Below are 18,511 nucleotides of genomic sequence, written 5' to 3' on the forward strand. Positions count from 1 at the left end.
ATGCTGGAGAGCAGATGGGTGTGAACTGACAGTCTGCGTCCAGGAGCCTCATGTCTGGGGCACAGGGATTATTTTGTTTTACCTGAGACCTATTGGTCCGAAAGATCCTCTTAGCGATCCACGGGAGCATCTGTACAAACAAAACAACCTGTACACATCCTGGCAGGAACTGGTGCTGCATGTGACCAAACTGGTTCCCAGGAGCTAACAGGGAGCAGAGGCGCAGCAGTGGGCAGGACTCGAAGGCCCAGGAGCCGTGGTGATGGGTCCAAGCTCCCCTGGTGCTGTGGCCCGGGGCTTCGCACCATCCCTTAACTGCTTGGAGTCAGGGGTTAAAAATGCACCGGGAAGTGAAAAGGCTTCTGCTTGATGTGATGCTTTTCTCAGAGGAAACTCCCTAAATGACTGCTCCCAAGCAGGCAGGGCTTCATCCTGCAGTGAGCAGAGAGGGACCGCTGGTGGGAAGCCTTTAAGAAGCAGGGCTTGCTGCACTGACCCAGAAACAGCATCCTTCTCGACATCTGCTAAATTTCTTACAGAATTGACTAGAAAATTACCTCCTCTTCCACAACTTTATTTTTCCTACTGAAAGGAAGAGCTGGGATATAAAACACCAGGTGGTGTAAAAGAAGGGTCGCTAGCCTGGTGTCTCAGAATAAACCATCACTTCCCCCCCCCCCCCCCAGCTTCCAGGAATGAACCAGACTCACAGCGTGGAAGCTGCAGGACCCAGCAAAACTCCCCCTGGAAGGGACTTAGGTTGGAAATGTGGCTCCCCTGGGGAAGCCACAGGAATGCTGGACCCGCAGCGTTCACCTGGGCTTTTTGCAGCAGCCCAGCAGGGAGAAGGGGGCTGCATCACCGGTGAGCGCTGCTGCAGTGTCGTAGCTGTGGCCTTGCTGTGGGTACAGCACCGGCAGCTCTTCGGCTCAGCCGGCGGTGAGCAGAAGGGCGCTGCGAAATCATGGCACTGCTGTGCTGAAATGCTTTTTGCAGACTCCCCTTTTCTGAACTGTTTTGTTAAAGAATAGAGTAGGGCAGCCGAGGAGAGATGGGGTCCCAGACTCTCAAATGGAGTTTGTTGAGTGGTGGTGAGATTAATTTGTGGCTTAAATCTCTTCTGCCAAAGACTTGCTGATGGATTTGAAGCAGCGAGCACTGCTGATGTTGTGCCTGCTCGGACACCTCTGATTGCATTATCCACGCGAGAGGCTCTTGTACAGGGTGCGCTGCAGGGAAGCTGCATAGCAGCCCAAAGCATTCCCTCTGGGAACGCTTCCCCTGGGTGAGACAACCCTGTAGCCTCCCCGAGGCTCCTCCAGACCCGTACCTGCAACCGGAGAGGCCCAGCGAGGGCTGCGGTGGCCCCGTGCTGGCACCTCCATGGGGAGCTGCAGTGGTGGCCTGGGTCCCCCCGACTGCAGCGGGGTCGTTCCTGGGAGTCTGCTCCAGCATCTCTGCTGCTCCGAAGCCCATTTAATTCAGTGGATGCATTTCTATTGACCATTACAAGCTGTGGAGAGCCCCTCGGAGCTAATTAGTAATAAGAGGCTGCCAATTAAACACTGCTCCCTGGGCTCTACTGCCGCTTTTCTGATACTGCTGGGTTGGAGAGGAAGGTAACAAAATGGAGCCTAGTGCGTATGTGTTTCATCTGGAGAGCAGGAGAAGGGTGGAGCTGCTTGTTAAATGGCCAGCAATCCAAGTTTTAAACGGATTTATGAGTGCTAGATAGAATCATATCTTAAAGACTGTCTCAAAGCCTCTGTTAAGGTGGAAAACACTTTCAAAAGTTAGAGCTTGTTTCACTGTGGTTTTCCCCCCTTTGGGTCACCCAGAATTCTACAGGTACAAAAGTTGTAGCTTTATTTACTCTTATGGTGTTTAGCCTAAGCAAGAAGAAAAAAAATTTTCACTACCAAAATTACAGTGCTCAGTTGTTCTATATAACCTGTGGGATTTTTGGTAACAAATTATTTTCAGCAGAGTTTAGCACAACTTTGGTTTAACACCAGTGCTTGCAAAATTCTAAAGTTTTAAAGGCAGTTGCATCCATTCTGAAGTTTTCTTTTTTCAACACTTGGGTCCTAATTCACAATTAACAGCATGTTACCCTGCACAACAGGCTGATGCTCTTCCAGAGAGGGCTTATGCCAGCTAAAACTGGCGGGTATTGAATAGACATCAAGAATTAGAATTAAGAAGAGTTTATGAGTTGCTATAATGGGTACCTCTACAGTCAAAAAGTGCTGCTGAGGAACGTCAAAGACAGGGAGGAAAGCTGTGATATGCCAGTGCTGGGTGTGCAGTGGAGGCAGAGCTGGTGGCTCTGGTGTCGAAGTGCAGAGGATGGCTTGTGTGTCTTGCACGTTCGCTGTGCTGCTGAACCGTGGCAGAAGCGAGCATCAGTGTCTGACACTTCCATTTGGGCAGCATCACATGTGCACGGGTGGCTGGAGGAGATGGAGCCTGTCTGAAACGCCTGCCTGCCTTCAGAAATGCAGTCCCTAAGCTGTGGCAGAGTTTAAAGAAAACTAAGAGGAACGGATTTTCAATGCTGGCGTTGCAGTGGGAGGCTGGGTTAGCATGTCCTTCAGCTGTGAGTTTCCCATGTGTTGGATTGCTTTTTACTCTCTGGAGTAAACTTGGTGTTCAGTCACTGGACCCCAGAGGGGCACATCACCCCATCCATGGCCTTGCTGCTTTGGGCAGGGAGCTATTTCTGACCTTTTGGGGGTAACTCCCTAAAGCCAACCCTTGTAATGACTTTTCATCTCTAAAAAGTAGCTGAGTTGGTAGAAGTGCCGTGTGTCATTCATGTAAGCATGGTTAACTCAGTTCTTGCTTTCACTGTACATAGCATTTACTATAAGTGAAACTCAAGCTCTTTTTTTATCCTGACATAACATTTCTCTGTATGTAGAAGCCCCACAAAATAATAATTAAAAAAAAAAATAAAATCTTTGATACCAAGCTGTTGCTTCAAGTCTCTTTCTAAATGGCATCCCTTTTGTACGTGTTGTGTCTGGGCTCCACCGGCCTTGAGAGCCGTTAATCTTCCTGGTGTTTTCTTCCCTGCGGCAAATGAGAGACAGATGTTCCCATCTGGAAAGTTTGCTCCCGCCACCGTTGTTTCACTCGGAGTCGGAGGATTTGGAGAGCAGTGCAGCAGGCTGAGACTTTTAAGAACTAATTTTTCCATGATTGTGATAATTGCCTGTTTGATATCTGTAACTGCTTTCATTTTTCATTCAGAGTGCTTTAGCCTAATAAGTAAATAGTGCAGAGGAGTAAATATTTCTTAATATTGTAATGGGAGTGGATGATTTAAAACAAAAATAAGTCTTGATTCTGTAACTTTAAGTGGAACAATGGACGAATGAAAAATTACCAAAATACTTTAGCAGTAACTAATCACACGAATTAGTGAGCATCTCTGGCTTTGCTTGAACACAGCTGCCCTGCCCAGCCCCTGCCCATGTCCAGGTTATAACCCAGCCAAAGAGGTCTGAGCAACCAGAGGGGTGGTTTTGGGGAGGGAGGAGCTCTCTCCCCGATCCCCAGAGCACTTCCCATCCTAAAACTGTAATGCTGGCTGCTTTGTGGGCTTTGGTTTCCAGGATTGTATTCTGCTGGGGTATATTCCAGGAGCATATCCCTCCCTTCGGGGTGGCTGTCTCTGATGGGGGCAGAGCAAGCGGCTGGCGAGGGTGGGGTGGGTTCCCTGCCCAGGGGCACGCAGGCTCCCCAGCAGTGCTCGCTGCATCCCTTTGAGACAGCCGATGAGCAAAAGCTCTTGGCAGGGACATCAAGAGATGAATTTGGGTCCCCGAAACTTCTTGTGTGGGAAGGGCATTGCTATGGTGTGTTGGTAAGAGCAGCAACAGCTCCCAGGTGGCTGCTGCACCATGTGTGAATGGTTTTTAGGGCAACTATTCCCTCGCTCCTTCATGGAAGAGAGAGGAGGAGAGGGGGGGCTACCACACCAAAGTGGTTTTGCTCTTGTAGAAGTCAGATGACCAGAATTTGGGAGGCTTGCTGCATACCCCACTCTGGAAGCTATCAGATGCGATTGTTTGTGGGATGGATCCTGCAGCCGTGGGTTTGCACTGCTGGCCCTGGTATGAGGCCGTGGACCCAGAGGAAACCAGAGCTAAGGAGGCAGAGATGACATGGAGGTGGGTTTGTGCTGATGGGTCTGGCATGGCCAAGGCAAGGGCAGAGTCAGAGCTGCAACCGTCTTGTCTGGGTGGGAACACAGCAAAAGAGAACTGCTGTGAAGTCCAACCTGTGCTACCGATGAGTTTGTAGAGCCAGGCACATTAATAGGTTTTTATAAAATCACTGAAGGGCAAGACTGATAAAGATCTGCAGTCTGCCTTCAGAAATAAATTATTAATCTTATTTCCCTTATTAACTGCTTTCTGGACTGGTTGCGAGCGATAACATACTTTGCTCTTTCAAGTTCTTCTATCTGAGTTTCACATTGAATTGAGATTTAAAGTGAAACAGCTGTGTGTGGGAGAGGAATAGATGGCAATGGAGATACACGCGTTTATTTTTGATTTATAAAATGCCTATCCCAGGCTCAGCAGCTCCCTCCTGTGTGATGCAAGGCTCTCCTGCGAGGTGCCGAGTCCTCTCCACTCCCACAGCATCTTACAGCTCAGGAGCCTAGATGTGCTATAAAACCAAGCTAAACAGGGTAAAAATAGGCTGACTGCATTTAGTGGAGGAAGTATCTGTACAGTAACATAAGTTACCCACTGCAACAGATGCTATAGTATTATCTTAGCCAACTCTGTGCTTTGGCATGGAGGGAGGAGGATGGAGAAGGACCTCAGTTGACCAACATTTGCTGCTGACCTGTTTATGTGACACACTCGTGTCTCCCAGTTCTGTCTCCCAGTAAGTTATCATTTATTGATTCAAGCAAAGGGAGACCTCTGGAAACCACCCTATGCGCAAATAAATGTCAATATTTGTACAGAAATGTAATCTTGACTGCAAACCTCTTAATGTCTCCCTCACCAAATTGGGACTAGCCCAATCGTCCTTTTTTTCTTAAGGCTGCTGTATCGGCTGCCTTGTTTCCAATGCTTATCTTCAGTCTTCCCCCTCCATCACTTTTTGCAGCATCACTGCATCAAAAACATAAAATATTGGCTCTTTCCTCGATGATGTGGTTTCAGTTTGAGCTTGGGGGAAGCTGTCTGGAAGCAGGTGATGGAAGGATTGCAGTGGAGTAGCAGTAAACAGCGTCTTCTGGAAGTCTGAGTAATGATACTCTTGTTTTGCATGTAGATAACCTCTCATCTGCATGCCTTGGAGAACTGCAAAGGTGCTCTACAGATGGCTTAGAGCCGTCAAGGGGAGGGAAAGGCAACCTTAGAGCGGAGGAAAGATGTTAATAAAATTTAAATGTAATTCTTCCCATTTCTCAGTTCCTAAATGTGAAAAATATTAGCTTGGTGGAGACTGAAAACAGATGGTGAGCAGTTGGAGCAGATAAGCATGTTATTCAAAATAAACATTCGCCAAAGCTGGGGAGGTGGCGAACCATATTTCATTTCACCCTATTTACATTATCAGGTCAGGTTACAGTGATGCTGCCTCTCGTTTGCATTCAGACTATCAACAGGGAACCCTGCGACGCAACCAACTGCAGTGTGTCCTTTTCATCGTAGACATGTTTGGGCTGGAATGGATGGGTTTGGGCCATTTCCCTGTTTTTTTCTCCAGGACGATATATTGAGCTAGTTATCTAAAACCAGCTCTCCTAGGCTGTAGGCAGGGTCCTGCCAGCCACTGGAGAGGGCATGGAGGTGTGTCCTTCCTTTGTTTCCCTCTTTCAAATGGTCTCTTTATCTATTTAGACAAGCTTTGTGTTGCTTTGTCTTAAACCAGAGATTCTTACCCATGTAAAGTGTGGGGAAACAAGCCTCTGGTTCAAAGGACTATTTCTAGGAAGGGTTCGTTTTGCTGACTTGTAGGCAATCTATAATTCATGCCTCTAGTCCGAGTGGTCATCTGAAGTGGTAGGGCCAGTGGAAAGAGAGGTGTGTCTGAAGTGTGGCTTATTTTCCTTGCTTTGGTGAATGTTTTGGGATGGGCTGAATTGCCTTTGGAGGTGTCTGTCTGTTGGCTCCAGAACAAGCTTGGACCTGGCTCCTGGTCTACCAAAGACTTTCTCCTGGCAGACTTAACCTCAGCTGCTGCTACTGGGATGATTCTCCAGTCCCTTGCTCTCAAGAGGCAGGTATGAATTTGGGGCTCTTCTTGAGGCTTTTTAGGTTATGAGCATATTCTGCCTGTTGTAGATGAAAGTCGAAAACATCTGTTCTGATTAAGCCTCTTCTTTCTGTATGAAACCGTTATGTGCTTTCACTCCTGAGACTGAACGACTGGGCAAGCCCTTGTAAACAGTCTTTTGTTCAAAAGACATGAACTAAAACCAAAACATTGTTAATTTAAAGACTTTCAATCTAACCACTTAGGGATCAAAGCCTTGTGGGCAAGGTCTGATTTTGAGTCTGCTCTCTCTGTCCTGCAGACTGCAAAAGCAAACCCTTACCTGTGCATCCCTGCCAGTTTTGCAGTGCTGTCTCACATGTAATGTGTTTTTCTCTTATTTATTCCAATATGTTTCATGTTTTGACTTCTACAGAAAGCTGGAGTGCTCAAGTCTGGCAAACAGGTTTGTGAGAAGCAGTTCCAACTCTGTGCAGCTTATTTATAAATGGGAGCTACAAAATCGCTTCTAGGCCAGGCAGGTCCCTCCTTAACTCTCGCGACAGCAAACCAAGGGGAATCCTGCACCTGTGTCAAGAATGGCTTGAAGATACCAATGTTCATGCTGTACGTGCCCTCCAAACATCCAGCCACAGACTTAAAATCCATTTCCCATGAGGGAGGAGTCTTTACTGTCTTGAGCTGATAGGAAGGTTTAAGAGCCTGCGCATACTCCATGTGCTCACTCACAGAGGTTGCTGGATGGTGTTAAATTGTGCCCATGCAGACGCTACAGTGTGAATTCCTATAAAGCATCCATGTTTTCTGCACCATAACAGGGGCTCTTTCTCTCCTCCCTTGCTCTCAGCAAGCTCACGGGTCCGCTGTCACAGCTAGATCAAGGCTTTCTCTTGAGCATCATCCTGCAAAGTGCAGCACCACCAGCGTCAGGCACTTCATAACTGCCCATCACCTCTTCAAAATGCAACCATGTATATGGGAGTCGCAACCCAGGAGTCGTAGCCCCAGAAGGATGTGAGGAAGGTTCACAATCTGCTTTTTGTTAATAAATATAAATCTCCCATCCTGATACTATTCCGATGGCTGTTGGAACTATGTTTTGAACTTTGGGAAGCGGATGAGGAGGAGACCGGTGATGTCTGTCTGCCCCCCAGGGTAATTCCTGGCTCTCTTCTCCAGTTCCTTATCTTGCTTTTTGGGGGAAAGTAACATCCAGTTTTCTTCATGCAGTGTTTTTATTTCTTTTTCATCACCTAGTTTATTCTATAATTGCCAAAGGCATTTAAGGGTTAATTTAAATTCCAGGGTACTTGAGATACTCCCTAACTTGTGGCTATTTTTTTTTCTTCTGCCTTTTCCCTTTTCTCATACCCAGAGGCATGAAGAGAGATTAATAAAGCAGCTTCTTTATACAGTTTACGACGCAAGTAAATGCTAGCCATTCTTCAGAGGTTACCTATCACAGCAACACTCTCTGTACTAAACACCATAGGTGAAAGACTTCTTTAAAGAAAGTAAGTATGATGAAATGTGTCTCAACTGGGTGTTGAAACTGCCCCTTCTAAAATGTGCTGTTGTGTTGGAGAGCTGGAGTCTTGGTCCCCTGGCAGCGCAGGAGCGGGAATTCTCTGAGGACCAGTCAAGACCCCAGGTTTTCTCCTGGCGTGCTGTCCTGTTGCCACACTTAGCTCTTTCTCCTCCCCAGAAAGGAGAATCATCAGCTGCACTTAATCTTGACATATGCTCCTCTTCAATTTGTTACGCTAGGATGAGAACTGGAGCAGCAAAGGAAATACAGCACATACCGACAGTCAGCGCAAGAGTCATGTAGAACTGGGGCTTTTCAGCATGTCACTAGGGATGAAGGGTTTCAGGTGTATTCAGAGCTCTGGGGCTTTCTAGCCTCTTGCACACCTGGGCTCCTTAAATGGGACACGCGAATATATAGGGCACGCAGCATAAACTGATATGTGCCTACAGCTGTCCTCACCCAGACAGCAGCTTTGCAGCATCTGAAATCTGTAACTCCAATCGCTGTGAAATCTGGTCGTCAGGCTTTGTCAGCTTTTGGAGAAGATGAAATTCTTGCACCAAGCCAAGACTAAAACAGCATCTCTGTGATCGGGTTTCATTCTACTCCCAGTGAATCGTCTTCCCATGTGAAACTCCAGCACATTCAAGGCCAGGAAGGCAGCTCTCCCACCCGGCTGGGTGGCCACGTCGCTGACGCCTCTTTCCCTGGTTAACCTTTGCAGGTCCTGGGTGCAAAGTTGAGCAAGTGTCACCGCAAAGTTTTGACATTTGGCAGCTTGACAGCAAAAGTGTTTTGCCATAAACATGTTCAGTCTGTGTCCTGCAGACACTGCTTGAAAAATAACCACGCATTTGTAAATGTTTCTAAGTCCAGCTGGGGTTCGGAAGGAGGAGTTTTTGAAGGAAAACAAACCAATGTTTCCAGTTTAGGTAGATGTCATGCTCTGACAATTGGAGTTCAGTCATTGACAAGAATTATTCTTGGAGCATCATCCAAAAATCTATTACAGTGTTTGACTCCAGTGTGATATCAGATGACTGATATGCTGGAGGGACTCGCAGGCATTTTGAGGAGCATCTCAGCATCCTCTCAGTGCATCTGGAGACAGCTCTGAAATGTTGCCATTGGTGAGCCAGTAAATATTTCTGAACAGTGAAGTGCAGAAGAAAGAGGCCGGGAAGGCGGCATTTCTCCAGGGACCATCTCACTGGCTCATTTTTAGCCCCAGGTCGACGCGAGGCTGACTCAAGTCCTCGTTTGCAGTCTGGTTTGCTCACATGATTCTCATTAAATGGATGTGTTTAGGCTAAAAAGGAGGAGTTTTAGAAAGATGTTTTTTATCTGCGTTTATAGATGCCCCAGGTCATTAGCAGGAAGCTTTTAAATTTAACAATCCTGTTTGCTTCTTGTCTGTCGGAGTAAGCTCGGAAAAGAAGGTGTTGGCTTCTCGTGGGCTTTGGTTTTGGTGTCTCATGCAATAACGCTGCAGTAGCTGGTTTTATTTTGGGATTATAAATTCCATGTGACTTTTTTCCCCCCCCTGTAAATTAACCAAATTAGTTCTGCTTTCTTAATGCGCCCTAGGAGCATTTTAGGAGGAAAGAGGAGAAACCTTAAGGATTGGTTTCACGCTCTGTTTCTCTCCAGAGCATGGCAATATCAGGTTGGCCATATACTCCTGGGGAGGAGGGTTTCATAGGAAGCAGATGAAGAAGATCCGAGGAGGCGGGCGGGTGGCAGCACAGTGGTATTTGGGGTGTGCAGAAGGAAAGGGCTAGCAGCAGGCAGGGAGTGATGCAGCGCTCTCCTTGGCATGCCTGCAGCCGGGCAGGCACAGAGGTGGGCAGAGAGCTTGCAGAGGAAAGCCTGAACCGCATCTCACATCTCTGTGGACAACGTGCAAACAGGTCGTGGTTCTCCCGTGTTAGCTCACGGTTTTGCAATTATTCCCGTATTCTGAGCAAACATGTTTCTGTCCCCTGATGGCCATCAAGCAGCTGGCACCAAGTGGTAGGTAGACACAATTAGTGCTGTTTTGATTGAAAAATTTGGGTTGTTTAGCAACACCTCCCTTCCCTGCCTGGGTGAGTGAACTCAGACTTCTCCTGCTAGGAACGCCCCTAACTTCATGCACAAACCCTGCTCTTTTGACTAGTTTGCTGCATTTATTTTGAGTGGGAGGAAAGGCAAGAGTTTGTCTCCTCCTGCTCTTTATAATAAACTCACCTGCTGGAATAGGTACCTGTGTGCACGAATGATGTCCTGTTCCTACATCAGTGTATTGTTATTCATCTGAACACCGTACTCATGTGTGGATGTGATAGGGAGAGTCTGCACATCAGTATTAAAACATAGGGAGGTTGGACCAAATGTATGCGAATAGTAGTTCACAATATTAATATGGTTATTCTATGTTAAGATTAATAGAGCATTTGGTGGGTCCTCACTTTGTTCATGAAAGCAAAGCCTAGAAATTACTTTGTTTTGAAAGCAGGTTTAAATAAAGACAGACACAAACTCTGCCATGGAAGTATCACAGACACAGGTTTTATAGCATTTCCAGCCCCACCACCTCAGTTATTCCAGCTGTGCTGAAATGGCAGGAAAACATGGGTTTTCAGCATGTATTCATCTCTGTGCCCCCTTCCACAAATCGTCCAGCAAACAGAAAGAAAAATGTGAGAAATAATACACTTCATTTGTTACCTTGCTGACGTTAACCATGACTTGTCACAAGGAAAATAAATGAGCCAGCTCGTGCCTGGTGCATGGTGGCAGAGCAGGTGCTGGTGGTTCACGGAGCAGGTTCCAGGTCAGCGACACGAAGGGCTTGGGTGGCAGTTTGCATCTTCTCTCCTCAAAAGCAGCATTTCTGTTGTCGGGAGTTGTGAAGTAGCAGGTTTTGTGGTTGTATTTCAGTGCAAAACTTTACCATTCATTCTGTGCTTCTCAGCTTTGCGGGAGTACGGCATACAGTTGCTTTGCCAGAACTTGAAAGCTGAATTTCTTACAGTTGATAGATATTTGTAAAAACAGTGGATTACAGCATGATCTTTAATACCTTTCCTCGGTGGCTTAAAGCAGCATCAGGACTGATCCCAGGCGGTAGAGAGCCTCTGTGCACGTGTCGTTTTTTGGCTGTGCCCAGTTCAAGGGGGTGCACTGGGAGCCCCCTTGGGCTGCCTCGCCGAGCAGCGATGCTCGCTTGTGTGCCAGCACAAAGCGGTGCGCTTGGCTGCCCCCCTGAAACTCCAGCAGACTTCTGTGCTCGCCAAAAGCCAACAACTGCCTGAGAAAATTCACCGGTCCGAAGCCCAGCCTGCTTGCACCAGAGAGAGGTGAAAGATGAGTGTCTACACCTCCCTCACCCCCAAGCCGGGTGCAGATGGGCGCTGGGAACCCATCAGTGTTCCTGCACTGGCGGTCACAACTTGTTAGCAAGCTAATTGAGCAAGGGAGCAGTGGCTTGAGGAGCAGGGAGCAGTCACCACCTTCTCGGAGGGACAATTTGCCACATGTCACATCGCCCAGGGTCCTGAGCTCCGTATCCAGGCAGGTGCCGAAGCCCTAACAGCGTGGCATGGAGCACCCCGGGGCGGGTTGTGTGGGCTCCCACAGGAGCTGCACTTTTGGAGATGCTTGGGTTTTGTCTGCTGAGCTGTCTGGTTCTAAAAAACAAAAAACTAAACCCAAATCCCCCCCAAAAATCCCAACACCCCCCTAAGGCTTGTATAAGCACACATTTCCTCCTTTTCTCTCAGTTTCTCCCCTTTTGAGGCTGATTTCAGCCACACTGGAGCCAGGAGTGTGGCCAAGTGGTTCAACTGAGCTGGGACGTCCCACCAGAGCTTGGGTCCTCAGGAGGGACCCTCAGAGGCTGAAAAAGAAGCTGTAGCATGAACTGGTGCTGTATTAGACACTAGAGTCTCCACACCGGAGAGAGGGTGTGACTAGCCGATGCGGGCTCATTTTTACAATGCCATGAGCATTTCAGTCACTTCTGACACAGCTGCTGCCAACGTTGCACCGATGGTCCCCACACAGTGGGCCAGCATCCACCCGAAAACCGAGCTGACTGTTGCATGGCTTCAACCTGGCAGTTCCCCCGGAGAAGCCATCTCGGGGTCGGCAGCGCGGGTGTGGGGTGTGTGCAGCCATGGGAAGGCTGTGCTGGGCAGCGAGGAACAGCCCGGTGCAAGGGAGAGGAGGTGTAGGAACACTTAATTTGTGAGGTTTTTTTAAAAAGCAAACGTGCAAAGCTGGTCAGAGAGGTGTTTGCCAAAGTGGCTGCTTCGGAGTGTGTTTTTTCTTGTTGGGGAGCAGGGCTGGTGGTGGAACCTCGGCACCCCTCGCCAGTGCCACCCCGTGCATCCCAGCGAGGTGCATGTGGGCACGCCTGGGCAGTGCCAAGGGGATCTTACAGGGGAGAAAAGCAAAGCAAGCAGGCAGAAATACTTCGAGGAAGCATCTTTGGGCACAAGGGGTGAAAAGATGCAGTTGAGAGACTGGGATGGTGAACATGGGCATACTGAGCCTGCCCGGCAGCACCTCGGGACACCTGCTGCCCCCCGGGTGCCCGCCCGCCCGGGGCTGTGCAGAGCAGTGTGGGAGCCTCGTGTGATTTTTCTCCCCCACCCCTTCTCATCTTTGCCCTTGCAACTGTACTTCACGTGCTGGGTGGGGAAGCGCTTGTCCGTGACTGTCACTAAGCGTTACCACCTTCTCTTCGCACAGTTGCTGGTGAGAAGAGGGTGCCAGTGATGCCCGGATCGCCCGTGGAAGTGAAGATACAGTCCAGGTCCTCTCCTCCCAACATGCCGCCGCTGCCCCCCGTGAACCCTGGCGGACCCCGGCCAGTGTCCTTCACCCCAACTGCACGTAAGACCCCAGCAATGTGCTTTTCCCTGGGACCAGCTCTAGCCAGGAGGAAAGGTTCTGCTTACAGAAGTCACCGGGGATGCCTCAGCCGTCAGCCAGGGCTGCTCACCAGCACGGCGAGTGTTAGCCATGCTGCAGGGCTGTAAGGAAGGGGCGACTGGGGCTTTCCTCCTGTTCTGCTACATATGCAGGATGTATAACGGGGTCTGTCATCTCCTCCCACCCCGCCTGCTCCTCCTACCTTACTCCTAGTGCTGCCTTGAGTCCTTCTCCTTGCAGGTGCAGCCTTGATTTCTGCCATAGACTCCTTAAGAAATTGAAGTCTTTTATCAGGTCAGCTTCAAACAAGCCAAGAGCCAGGCTTTTCACTGTATCTTTTGGAGAAGTTAATTCCCCCTCTGCTGTATCTCACTTCGCAGACAGCGTTTCTGCAGTGGAGATTAGAAAGTTTTCCTTTTTTTTAATTTCCCAGCCTTGGAAATTCCTTGCTGTCCATCCAGCTTCTCTTTTCTCCATCTTCGCTTTATAATCTTTGCTATTAAGCCGCAGTAGATCCTGGCCCTGCCCAGCCTCGCACTCACTTGTAGCAGGGTGTTGCACAGAGGTGACTCTGCGGATGGAGTGGATGTACACCTTTTTCTCACAGTCTAGAAAGAGCAGAGACTTTTTTTTTCCTCCCTTAGCTGATATTTAAGCCATTTAATATCCTTTTAAAAGCATCATTCTGGAGCAAAGCTGCTTTACTTTGTTGGGCACAGAGTTATCTGACCCCCACACATGGCATGTACATATTTTCCAAGCCCTCCTCACCCCTTTTTCCCTGCGCTGAGCGTCTCCCTGGCTGGTTCTGCATTGCTTTGCTGTCCACAGTGGTGTCTGGGATATCTCACAGTTTCACACTGGCAATGGATTTCGGAGATTTACAATCCAGCCTCTTTCAGGACACACACTGATGTATTGCATGATGCTGGCAATAGCACTAATCACTGGGTTATCCCGCCAGACACGTTGTCCCCAGCTTTATGCGCTGAGGGGTTTTTAATGGCTCTCCTTTTGCTCACGCAGAAAAAGATCATTAGCAAAGTGACAGAAATTAATTTTTCAAATGAGGTTGTTTGGCACACTGTTAAGGGCCAAGGAGCCTGAATCTGCTGATTGCAGATGACTTGATTGCTTCTTTCCAAGAGAGATGAGAGATACAGCCTGTGGTGAAGTTTATTCTTGCTTTTTACTTCTCAGTTACACCAAAGGGTCTTTGTCAGAGTCAGTGGGTTTGTCTTCTGCCCTGTGAAATCTCATGGCTTGGGCAGGCGAGGAGGAGCATGCTGGAGGAAGGCCATGCCTGCCTGCAGATCAGTAACAAAAGGGTTGGAGAAACAGCGAAGCCTTTGAATACTGAGGACCTAAGGCAGAATTTAACAGAGCAGCCCTAGATGATGATTTTTATGTTCCCAGGAATTTAGCATCCTCCTTTCCTCACAGCTGTAATCCCACCGGTCTCTGTACGCCGCCTCAACTTGCTTCATCACTGTCTTCTCACCTGGAAATAGAGGTCCCAGCCTGGCTCTGTGGTCTGTGGCAGAGCAGATCCTGGCGATGCGCAGGATCAGATAACTGCCAGCCACCCTGCGGTAACGCCGTTTGCAGGAGGGGTCAGGCAGCTTAAACCTAAAAACACAAAGAGCGGTTACAGGGGCTGCATCTAACAGCAGCCCCGAGCCAACCCAGCTCGCTCCGCTTCCGTGGCATCACCTGAGTCCATCAACATCTGCCACTCCCATCCTTGGCAGCCTCCCCCGAGGGTCCCCTGCAGCCCCCCAGCTGGGTTGCACAGCCCCTACTTCTCCCGGGGTATAAATAGAGCTTGTTGCTCTCCCTAGTCTTTCGTTTGAAACAATAAGAGGAAGCAAAAAAGAGAAGGGGTAAAGCACCTCGGTTGTGGCTGCCCGAGAGTGCAGAGTTGTGCAGTCCTCTGAGAGGAGCTTCTCTGGGTGGCTTTCCCTCCTATTTATAAACACTTTAATCATGAAATAAATGTTCTTCATGAGTAATTGCCAGAAGCCTTGCCTTTCACGTATCTCTGCGTTTGCTGGTACTCCATGGTAGCTAACCCTGCAAGTACGTGTCATCTGCAGGACATCTCTGGTCCTTTGCTGCTTTGGGGAAGCTGGCATGGACAGGAGTTTTTCAGGTTGCATTGCTCCATAGCAAGAGGCATAACTCACTTTCTATTTGCACCTTCATCATCTCAATCCTGGCCTTTGCCTTCACTTCACCATCTCTCTGTCTTTGTTATGCCGCAGAAGAGCCCGTCACCCCCTGGTTAGCAGGAACCACCTTTGATGGTCTCTCTACCCTTATCTTTCCCTTGCATCTTAACTGACTCTGGTTAATCTTCTTGGGTTCCCTCCCGCGCTCACCACGGCAGGTCCAGGTGTGTGGAGCCTTTCCAGCCTCTGACCCCAGTGCGCTCCAGAGCGGTTTAACCGTTCAAGTACCTCCTGCCACCTTCTCCAAAAAACCCTCACTGGGGTCGTGATCATTTGGTATGATCCTCGCGAAACTGCAGCGGAAATTTTGGCATCTTTTTTTTTGCAAGCTGCTGCTCCATCGTGGCACACACCTTCCCCTGCCCTGAATGTAAGGGGCAGCTGTGCCGAGTGGCTTCAGTGCTTCTGCTCTGAACGCTGTCGTTTGAAGTGGGTTTTTATAGCTTGTGGCTTTCTCTTCAGTGCTTGCATCCATAAAGAATTCAGGGCTGGGCTTTTAAGGATAGCCCAGTGGATCAGCTAAAACTATATTTACAACGATGTACTTTTCACCTCTAAAATTCTGAGTTTATACTGACTTGAGGCCCCAAGCGCACAGCTGCTCTTCAGACGGGGCTCTAGATTGCACAATGGTGGCGCGGGGATGTCAACAATTTATTTTAATCCCTTGCCGAGTTCCCAAACTTCCAGCCCTTCAGTCTGTTTCGACATGCTTGCTGCTTACAGGAGGCAAAGTTGCAGATGGGACCAGGTTGGAAAAAACAACCGTGTTTGCAAAACTGCCTGTAAATCCCTGGGGAGGTGCCGCGGGGCGGGATGGTGTCGGCCATCCTCAGGGCGACGTGGAGGCACCTGAGCTGCGGTGTCTGGTAGTGGGACCCCGGCTGTAGTGAGCACTGGTGACGTAAACGATGGGGCTGGGAAGGATCCTTGGATCATCTGGTGTAATTTTCAGCCTGACGCAGACCAGAAAACGCTGCTCTCTGATTCTTGCCGAGGGCTTGTAAACTTTGAGCTAAAGCACGTTTAATTCCTCGGGCTGAGCATATGGCACGACTCCGTCTGCCACAGCATCGACTTTATGCAGCCTGACCCCATGTCCTCGTGGATGGAGGTGTGCCTGCTCTGCTGAGCCCTAATTCTGCGGTGTTTGATGGCCGTGCAAATGGAGCTGGCGGAGGAGAGAAACGCTGTGGAAGTCACTGGCAGTGGTATAAATCACACCTGAGCAGTCCCGTAAGGAAAACTCCTGCGGATGCCTTCGCTGGGCGCGTGGTTCTTATGTGCTGGCAGCTGCAGAGTGTCCCCACGAGCTCAGGGGAGGTGGGGGAGAAGGCACACACATTGCCCGTGACCACCTGGCTGCCCTCCAGCATGGCATGCAGGCTCTGCTCTGGCCATGGCCCTTTTTCTGATTCTTGCCCAGTTTGCTAGTGGTGATTAACCAGCAGCAGCAGGTTCTTGGGTGGAAGATGGATCCTTGTAAACACCAGACCACAGGGACGTGCCCATCTGATGCTCAGTAACGCTTCTGTCTCCCATTTGCAGTGCCCAACGGAATAAACCATTCCCCCCCGACGCTGAACGGGGCACCGTCCCCACCCCAGAGATTTAGCAACGGTCCTTCCTCCTCCTCCTCCTCCTCACTGACAAACCAGCAGCTTCCAGCCACATGTGGTGCCCGGCAGCTCAGCAAGCTGAAGCGCTTCCTCACTACCCTGCAGCAGTTCGGCAACGACATTTCACCAGAGATCGGGGAGAAGGTCCGGACCCTCGTCCTGGCGCTAGTGGTAAGCCCCACGCGTGGGCCCGGGCCGCCTTGCTTTTACCAGAGCCCTTTGGCGATGGGACCCTGGCAGCCAGCGCGTGCCCCTGTTACACAATATTATCTGTTTGTGTCTTTACGAGCAGAGCTGTTGACTGAGCAAGACTCTGTAATGTTTATGCTTTCTAGTAGACTTGCTGACTTCTTTTTTTCCTGTCTTTGGTGGGTTTCAAAAAGCTGTCCAGTGGCTTTGGCATGAGCTTGGGTGCAGCTGAACTTAGGAAAACTTGTAAGGATTTGGTCTAAGCTTTTCTATAAAGGCCACACGTCTGGTGCCATGGGCTTGCTGGAAGCCATGGGCTATGCTGGGCTCCTTCATTTCCCCTCATGAATGAAACTTTTCACACAATTCAGAGGAGCCTGTAGTTTTGTACTAAGGAAAGTGTTTTCCTTCTCATGCCTGACCCTGACCATGGATCACTTTACCTCTGATCTGCCTCCATACAAAGAAATGCCATTTCCAGGCACTGTTTCATTAGCGCTGCCCTGACTTCAGGGTGCTCAAACCTGCTTTGCTCGGCAAGGCAGCCAGAAGTCACGGAAAAGCTGGGGTGTCGCTCGGGCACTGGGTCCTGGCACTAGCAGGGACTTGCTCTGAAAAGCTGGTAGTGCTTCTCCGCTCTTGAGTGTGCAGAGAATATCCGGACACTTCAAAGATGTCATTTATGATAGGCAGTGATGTATTTATTGGGTTTTTTCCTCGATGGGCTGCTCCTGCATGTCTTAAACAAGCCCACTAGCACAGCAAGGCTGGCTGTTGCCAAGGTCTGCAGAGGAGGGGAAGGCTGCTGTTGCAGAATAGGAGGTCTGGGCTTCTGGTGTGCTGCTGATTTGCTGATTGCATATTTGCCTGCATTACCAAAGGCACGGATTCTTTTGCTTGTGACAGTCTGAAGGTGCAGCTACAGGAAGAGGCTTGGTAAATAACCTGTAGGCATCTTCTGCCCTTCTTCTGCAGTCCTACCCTTGGATTTGTGAGAGCTGGGGTTGGTGGCTGCGTGTGGGTGCATAAACAGTGCATCGTGCCCTTTTGTAGCTACAGACAGCTGAAAACACCCTTCAAAAAACAAATGAACAAGTCTTGCTGGGGAATTGTGACTAATATTTGCAGGTATAGAAACTAACTGGTAGGAATGCTGTGCAAGCCCATACCCTGGACCAAGACCCTGGAGCACAGCACCACGCCGCCTGCCTGACTGGGCTCCGGTGCAGCTCCCAGTGCTGCTCCTAAGCTGATCTCTGGTTTTTGGCAGGTTTCTTTTGAGGTTCAGCACGCAGTGAAGGTAGCTAGACCGCAGGCAGCCTGCAGTAGTTCTGCTTCCAAGGTTGGCACGGGCAGAGCAAATGTGGGTCTGTGCATGGCCTCGGGGGCTTTCACAGTGCTTGAGCGCTGGATGCAAAATGCTGCTGCTGCTGAAGACAGGTGTATGCATTTCCATGGGCGTAGGGGAGTACCTCAGCTTACCCTTTGGAAGGGAAACGATAAGCTGTCCAGGTTCCTCAGCCTGTTGTTCTCACCACTGATCGTGGTAATTGCCGCAGGGGTGAACTTTGTACGTGCAGGTTATCAAATCCTGCTGTCCCAGGGAGCACCCAGCCTGCACGGCCACAGGGATTCAGGGTCAGGCCGCGGGGGACCATGCGAGTGGGGTGAGCAGCGGGCTGGTGCTGACCTTGTGAATGGATTAGGTGAGATGAGCTGAAAGGGAGGAAGGAGGAGAGGAAGGCGTGCAGCCTCGAGCAGCTGGAATT

At 49.5% G+C, this 18,511-nt stretch overlaps 1 protein-coding gene across 2 annotated transcripts in view; it reads left to right on the forward strand.

Moving 5' to 3' along the window:
- The window catches only part of CBFA2T2 (CBFA2/RUNX1 partner transcriptional co-repressor 2), a 64,235-nt gene that overhangs the window by 34,189 nt on the left and 11,535 nt on the right, over window positions 1–18,511 (forward strand). For both annotated transcript variants that reach the window (XM_074842866.1, XM_074842867.1), the window contains exons 2-3: window positions 12,521–12,664; window positions 16,483–16,724. In XM_074842866.1, coding sequence (XP_074698967.1) covers window positions 12,521–12,664; window positions 16,483–16,724 — 386 coding nt within the window. The remainder of the gene's footprint in view (window positions 1–12,520; window positions 12,665–16,482; window positions 16,725–18,511) is intronic.

The sequence above is a fragment of the Strix aluco genome, chromosome 17 (assembly GCF_031877795.1).
Source record: "Strix aluco isolate bStrAlu1 chromosome 17, bStrAlu1.hap1, whole genome shotgun sequence".
NCBI classification, from domain to species: domain Eukaryota; kingdom Metazoa; phylum Chordata; class Aves; order Strigiformes; family Strigidae; genus Strix; species Strix aluco.